The sequence below is a fragment of the Cannabis sativa genome, chromosome 8, assembly GCF_029168945.1.
Source record: "Cannabis sativa cultivar Pink pepper isolate KNU-18-1 chromosome 8, ASM2916894v1, whole genome shotgun sequence".
Classification (NCBI taxonomy): Eukaryota; Viridiplantae; Streptophyta; class Magnoliopsida; order Rosales; family Cannabaceae; genus Cannabis; species Cannabis sativa.
The window spans coordinates 37,391,182-37,398,545 of NC_083608.1; the positions used below are offsets into that span (position 1 = coordinate 37,391,182).

At 33.4% G+C, this 7,364-nt stretch overlaps 1 protein-coding gene across 1 annotated transcript; it reads right to left on the reverse strand.

Moving 5' to 3' along the window:
* Positions 1-3,158: 3,158 nt before the first annotated feature.
* On the reverse strand, positions 3,159-6,724 carry LOC115698586 (peroxidase P7). Its single transcript, XM_030625692.2, has 3 exons — positions 6,181-6,724; positions 5,866-6,057; positions 3,159-3,847 (listed from the first exon to the last, which is right to left on the reverse strand). Exons 1-3 carry the CDS (start codon positions 6,415-6,417, stop codon positions 3,299-3,301), a joined length of 978 nt encoding a protein of 325 aa, XP_030481552.2. The 5' UTR covers positions 6,418-6,724; the 3' UTR covers positions 3,159-3,298.
* Positions 6,725-7,364: the final 640 nt, after the last annotated feature.

Below are 7,364 nucleotides of genomic sequence, written 5' to 3' on the forward strand. Positions count from 1 at the left end.
AATTCGACTGTCTTCTGATTGGATTTTGGAAAAAGTCAAAACATAAAAGTTCTAGATCTCTCTTTTATCTTTCTGGAACATCTTGAATCGTTCAATTCCGAGCAATATTGAGAGAGTTATGGTCAAAAGACTATCAGTCGACGCAGCAGAAAAATCGCTTCCAACACGGGCCGCGGCATGGCTTTAGCATGCCGCGGCCCGCCTCCCTAAACAGCACAAAACTCGTATTTTTATCTCACGTGAGTGTTGGAGGTTTCCTAGTTCGAATGGGCATTTAACATGTGCGTTTTTCCATCTTTTTAGGCCCTGAATGCCTATATAAAGAGCAGAAGAGAGTTGATTTCATCAAGCAATCTCAGAGAGAAAAAGTGAGAGTTCAGATACAGAATAGGGAGATTAGCTGCAATATTGAAGACATACTGCTCAGGATTTTTCAGCATTCTTCTTTTCTTCTCTTCTGTATTTTTCATCTCTTTTCTATCAGTTAATATGTGTATTTGTGCTGCATTGAACATGAGTAACTAAACACTTTAATTAGGGTTAGATGGATATTGTTTAACATTGTTTTATGGTTTTAATATGATTTATTTTCCCCCCTAATTTCTATGTATTCTATTTTATTTGTGCTTAATTACTTTTAATTGTCTGGCCACCAATTAACTGTTTATGATTTTGATGCGAGATCTGAGAAGTGAGTGTCAAATATGCTATAGTAGAATAGAACTGAATTTCGATATAGGACGAGAGTACCTATATGGTTTAGATAGCTTATAGGGTTTCTGTGTTTAATGCCTGTTGCATGTTAAATTTATCACGAGAGTAGAAAGTTTGCATGTAATTGAGGTTTATATATCTGAGAAGACTATAAATTACCTTAGTAAACCTGCTATTGCATAGGAATTAATATTAAGAAAATAATCATATTAGACCATATTCAATGAAAACAATTGAAATCGACACCCTAGTTTATTAACTATTAATTTTCTTGAATTGTTGCTTCCAACTATTTTTTTTCTTATACTTCATTGTTTTTTTTTCCTATCTTTTATTTAATCAAATAGAAGTAAAGGTTTAATTTCAAAGTACTTAACTACACTCCCTGTGGGATCGACCTCACTGCTAGTGAGTCTACTACTTGAAACGATACGTACACTTGCGTGTGCAAAATTATCGCAACAAAATCCTTGCTGCCTCTGTTACTAGTTTAGTGTACTCGATTTGGAGAGCACGAAACTCCAAAGTGTGGGAAGGAACTCAGGTGGAAGCTGATCGAATGGTGCAACAAACCAAGGTGGCTGTCAATTCTGGACGAAGAAAGTGAATGAAATAGGTAAAGAGTGGTTTCACCATTTGTAAATAAAAAGAAAGTATATATTAAAACTGATTTAACATAACATGTAAGTACTTACCATGAGCTAATGTATAGTCGGTTATGGACCTTGAGTGGTGCCTATAGTTTGTAAAGTTGATTGTGAGCAATATAAACTTTCTGATTCATAAAAAAATAAAAAATCTATTCTTCTAGTCAAATTTCTAAAGTGCTGATAGCTTGAACTCCCTTCAAATTGTAGCACATAGCACTGCACATAAAAACTACCAGAGCAACTACAGGTGTAATCCAAACCGTAAATTTAAAAAAAAAAGGTTAAAAAATAGTATAATGGGATAATTCTCTTAATTTTTTTAGGTCAATTTTTTTTTCTTTAAATATTTATTTATTTATTAAGGGGCCCAAAATTTTATATTGTCTTAGACCTCCATTTCGGGCCGGCCCTGAGTAGCTCAAGAAGGCGAGGAAGAAAGAGAATAAACATTGACAATTTTCCTGTAAAAGGACACAAACTTTTGTTCCATTACTATTCTATGATGATCCAGTATACATAGAATATCGATTTCGAAGAAGTTATAGAATGTGTAGACATTCCTACACATAGTCCAAGCTTTATAACATCATTCAGAGTATTTCTAAATGATATTTGATGCAATCGGTAGAAATGAGCTTTTGCCGTTAGGAATGCATCGCTACTATGAGAATATCGGCATTCTGGGAGTGAATGATGAAACAATACGATGACATTCTTATTATGGGCGCAATTTTCCATGCATGCTTGGAAGCAGTAATTGTATGCACTGGGAATGAAAAAATTGCCCAATTACATCGAAAAGGCAATTCTCACGAGATGATTACAGGACACCAATAATCATGCTCAAAGCACTTGCGCCACAGGATCTTTAAATTAATTTGGCATGTAATTTTTGGTGTTCTCGGATCAAATAATGATCTCAACGATTGGACTCGACATCCATTATTCACTAACATTTTACAGGGCAAACTCCAAGAATTATTTAAGTTTTGATTAATGGCACACACAACAATGGGTACTACCTAGCGTATGATATCTACCTATAATGATCTACCTATAATGAAGTGCATTTGTTCTATGTCATTGCCTTAAAGAGAAGAGAAAAATATTCGTCCAATATCAAGAAGCAATGCCAAAAAAGATTTTTAGCACGTATTTTCAATCTCATTTTTTATTATACGTGGTGCAATTTTAGCAAATAGATATTCTTCAAGATATTTTATATGTCAAAGATATGAAATAAATTTATATGAGCTATTTGATTTTAATTATGATGAAGGTCCCATGGACACCCGAAGAGTTGAAGTATGTTATGGACCTAATTTTAACTTCTCGACTATGCTTTAAATAATGTTGAAATTTGTAAATAGAAATATTCATAGTAATTTTTCACCAAATTTTTTTTTTCGGCAGACTTAATAGAACACATATGATCTCTAAATTTGTAATAATTTAAATTGACACTTTCTTTTAAATGATATTAGCTTGATTAATTTATAATTATATTATTTTTATAACCTACTTGTAAATTTGGCATAACTTAAATTTTAGGTAATATATTTTTTTATATTAATATATGAATTTGAAAAATATTAGTGTGTATTTATTATTAAAAAATGATATTGTTTAATTAGTGTGTGGGTCAATGCTAGCAGCTTGCTTATACGTAATAGAGTAATTTTAGAAGTAAAATATTATATTTTAGGATGGATGATACAAAGATTATTTACTTTTTTAAATAATGATTGCATTGGAGTTGCTGTTATAGCTTCCAAATCCTTTATTGACAACAACTAAGAGCTTAATACATATGTTGTTGTTCCTTTGTATTTTTTGGTTTCCCGCATTAGGTATCGATATATAAATATTATATAATACAATTAAACATTAAACCCTAACGCATGGCCCAATACTTATGCAATTAATATATCTAATTAATTAACCACTCCACAGCTCTTTCTAATCTGGCCATTGGTCCCAGTCAAAGGACTAATATTACCCATCTTCACCATGGCACTGGCGAAGTCATTGAAGAATCTCAACGGACTGGTACTATAAGTGGTTACTAAGGAGTCCTGAGATCCGCCATTGAAGAGCTCTTGGTCAGAGTGGAGAAGTCCACGCTTATTGATTAGTTGTTTGAAGTAGTCGTTATCGAATCGGTTCTGGGTGGTGTCAAAGGGAGCAAGGTTGGTATCGCCGCCAGAGAAAGGGCAGTTGGCCTTGCGTGTGGTGGCGAAGGTTGAGTCAATGTTGGTGTCGTTGTAAATGTGTGTGCGGAAGTTGAGGCATTGGGACAAGCCGAGGGTGTGAGCACCGGAGAGAGCGGTCATGTCGGTGGCGCTGAGGCCTTTGTTGGCGAATTGTCTGATGAGAGTGGCGAGATCTGAGCTCGGACCGGGGAGGTCTCGGTTGGCGTCGCTTTGGCTGGCGGTTGTTGAGTCTCTCCTTCCGAATGGTACCACCCATGAAGGTCCCCCCAACTGTATTAAAAAAAATGAATTATTAGTTTAAGTTTTGAAGATATGTGGATTAAGTTTGTAATAAAAAAAGATGATTACTATTTTTAAATTTGCTTACAATTAATTAATTAAATAGATACTCAAAACATGAAACTATAAATTTAGTGTATAAATCTTAGAAACATCATGTCCCTTCCAAAAAAAAAGAATACGTTAAAAGCTCAACCTATATAGGCTATATATATATATATATATACAAATGAAAAATTGACAAAATTATTAAATAAAATATCAGCTTTCTTTTTTTTTTTTTTGAAGAAAAAAAATATCAGCTTTCTAATGTATACGCGACTGATGTATGTACATGTGTTTACAGGGCATACGATGTTGTATTCTCTTTTTGTAAAGGAAATATTTTAATAAATAGCAAAATCAATTGTTATAGGAGGATTTAAAAATGGAGCACAAACATGCATCTGTCCAAAACTAGCTAGTACAGTATATTATTATAGGTATTTCTTAAGTTACACATGTATTGTTAACAGTGACTTACCGACTCAGCATCAACTATGAGGAAAATTTAATTAATTAGTGTACATATACATATATTATATATTCTATTTTTTTTATTATCAGACAAATTATGAAATGATTTAAATGCTTTTATAGATTTTATATGTAGTCGAGTTGCAATATGATCGTGTATATATATATATATATTATGATTATTAATGGGAAATTTAATTTTCTATACTTAGAAAATCAAAAATTTTTTTCCCTAAACCAAAAATTTAAACCCTAAAAAAACTATTCTTTTTTTTTCAAAACCCCAAAAATACCCCCTCACAATATTCTCTCTCTCTGCATCATCTCTCTCTCCCTCTATCTCACCCCAACCGCCCACCCTCACCCGAACCACCCTCACCCACCCACGTCAACCCCAACGCCGATCACCACCCTCACCCCCGTCGACCACGACCCCAACCCCTCCGACCCCAACCCCAACCCGAAAGAGCAACCCCAACGCCGATCTCTCCCTCTATCTGAAACTTTTTTTTTTTTTTTCCTGCGATTTGAGAGAGGGAAGAAGACAAAGGTCCGATGGTCGGACCTTGGGGGTCCGATGGTCGGACCCATCGGACCTTTGAATTTTTTTTTTTTTTTTTTTTTTTTTTTTTTGCGATTTTGGAGAGAGAGGAAGAAAGGGTCTGATGGTCGGACCTTCGGTCCGATGGGTCCGATGGTCGGACCCATCGGACCGAAGGTCCGACCGCTTTAACTTTTTTTTTTTTTTTTTTTTCCCCGCGATTTGAGAGAGAGGGAAGAGAGAGGTCCGATGGTCGGACCTTGGGGTCCGATGGGTCCGATTGGTCGGACCCCATCGGACCCCATGGTCCGACCATCGGACCTGGGGTGTGGGATTATTGGGACCGGCTAGATAGAGAGAGAAAGAGAGATAGTTTTAGTTTGGGGGTATTTTTGGGGTTTTAAAAAAAAAGGTATAGTTTTTTTAGGGTTTAAATTATTGGTTTAGAAATCAAATTTTTTGATTTTCTAAGTATAGAAAATCAAATTTCCTTTATTAATTTGATATATAAGGACAAACAAATATATGCATGATTTTGACAATTCAAAGAAGGAAGACAATACATGACAGATTGAAAATGAAAAAGCACAAAATCCAAAATACATATCAAACTATGCACACTCATTCAATATATAATAGAAGTTATAGAGAGAAGAAAAAAGAAAACTCGGCCAAAATAATTGTATTTTTGAAGCGTAGTGAACATATATAGATTAGAATTAAGGGACACACATTACTAATTACTAGGACTAACTCTAATAATAATGCATGTAAGCCAAAATGATGTGTCATGTGAAGTTTTATTTCAAATGCATGCAAGCTTCTTGATATATTTTATTTACACACATACACATTAACAATATATGACTAACTCTAATAATAATTGTTAATTAATTTAATTGTTAGGCAAATTAAATTTGTTATGAAAATAGTTATATATGTGTGAATATACCGAAACGACTCCTTCTCTTGCAGCAAGAGCTAAAATATCAGCACAAGAAACAGTGTTACTGCAAACCCTCTCCACTCTTGCTTTGATGTCGTCGATCACATCCATTCCTCTCACTGAGTTCCTGTTTGGAAAAGCATTTTGTTCCCCTGTGAAAGTCGCCGTGTCATCCAATAGTATGGATCCATCACACCCCTACGTACACAAAATCATCATATTATTATTATTATTTATTTACACAACCGTAAAACAAAAACAAAAACAAATTAAATTAATAAAACATGCAATATATATATATATATATGTATATATATATACATTTACAAAGCAGTCGTGGAAGAACAAGCGAAGAATAGAGGCAGCCATGCGAGGTTCCTTCTGAACTGCTTGCCTCATAGCTTGACGTACGGTGGTCACAAACAATGGACACGTGGATGCATAGAAGGTTTGAGAGAGTTGTGCATTGACACTAGTGGGACTACTCATGAGTAGTGATGCAGTTATTACTACAAAACATAATTCAGACACCCCAATTTTGAAACAGTGATAAGACATGATGATTATTAGTGATGATATGAGAATTCAATCAGTACACGTACGTACAAATTAATATATATAACAAGGCTTTTCTACTATATAACTTATATTGTGAAGATTAAAGTAGTAGAAGTGTTATGAAATCATAAAGTGAAGGGATGAGAGTATTTATAGGCTATTATGTGTGATATAGATATCCGCATGAAGACATATTTATAATAATATACAGAGGTTGATAGCTAACTAAGTGTGTCAAGAAATTCAAACTTTGCATGCTCACACTGTTGAAAACGCGTTTGTAATTTTGGAATAACTAGGTATATATTGTTTGTTTGGATATATATAAAAATCATACTATATAGATGTATATTATATATATATTATTTGTTTAATCTTTGCTGTAAAAGTACTTCAAACAACGAGAGAATATATGAGCGATTATTATTATTATACCCTTAAAAATCAAAGAGAGAGAGAGACGCCATAGTTGACTTTAGGATTACTTAATAAAGTGTATTTATATGTATCGATGATATAATGCACAAATTAGTATTGTCGATTAATTTAATGTCACAAAAAAGAATGCGATAACCACCCAGAGCACTCCCAATATAAGTGATCAGTTATATATATGTTTATGTATAAAAAAAGAAAAATGATAAAAATGAGCTCTGAGTACGTACGTAACCTAAGTTAAGGTATTTTACGCACGTCACAAATTATTTTAACTAATTAAGTGGATTTATCTAAAATAGATACGATTGATTAACTTTTCTTAACCAGATATATAAGTGTGTAATATTAACTTATAAAAACTGTGTGGACATATATCATTATTTTGAAGAATAGAGAAGATTTGTTTAATACGGATTGTTGAAAATTATTGTTAATATGCATAGCTGATTCTAATCCTCGAATATTGTTAAACCATAAAAGAATTCATTTGTTATTTCCTTGTATTATTT

Bases quoted from the DNA above. Each gene is read 5' to 3' on its own strand.
- LOC115698586 (XM_030625692.2), bottom strand. From the start codon at position 6,417: ATGTCTTATCACTGTTTCAAAATTGGGGTGTCTGAATTATGTTTTGTA. The intron at 6,058-6,180 runs GTATATATATAT...TTGTGTACGTAG, and splicing joins TCCACGACTGCTTTGTAAAT to GGGTGTGATGGATCCATACT. The intron at 3,848-5,865 runs GTATATTCACAC...TTTTTAATACAG, and splicing joins CAAGAGAAGGAGTCGTTTCG to TTGGGGGGACCTTCATGGGT.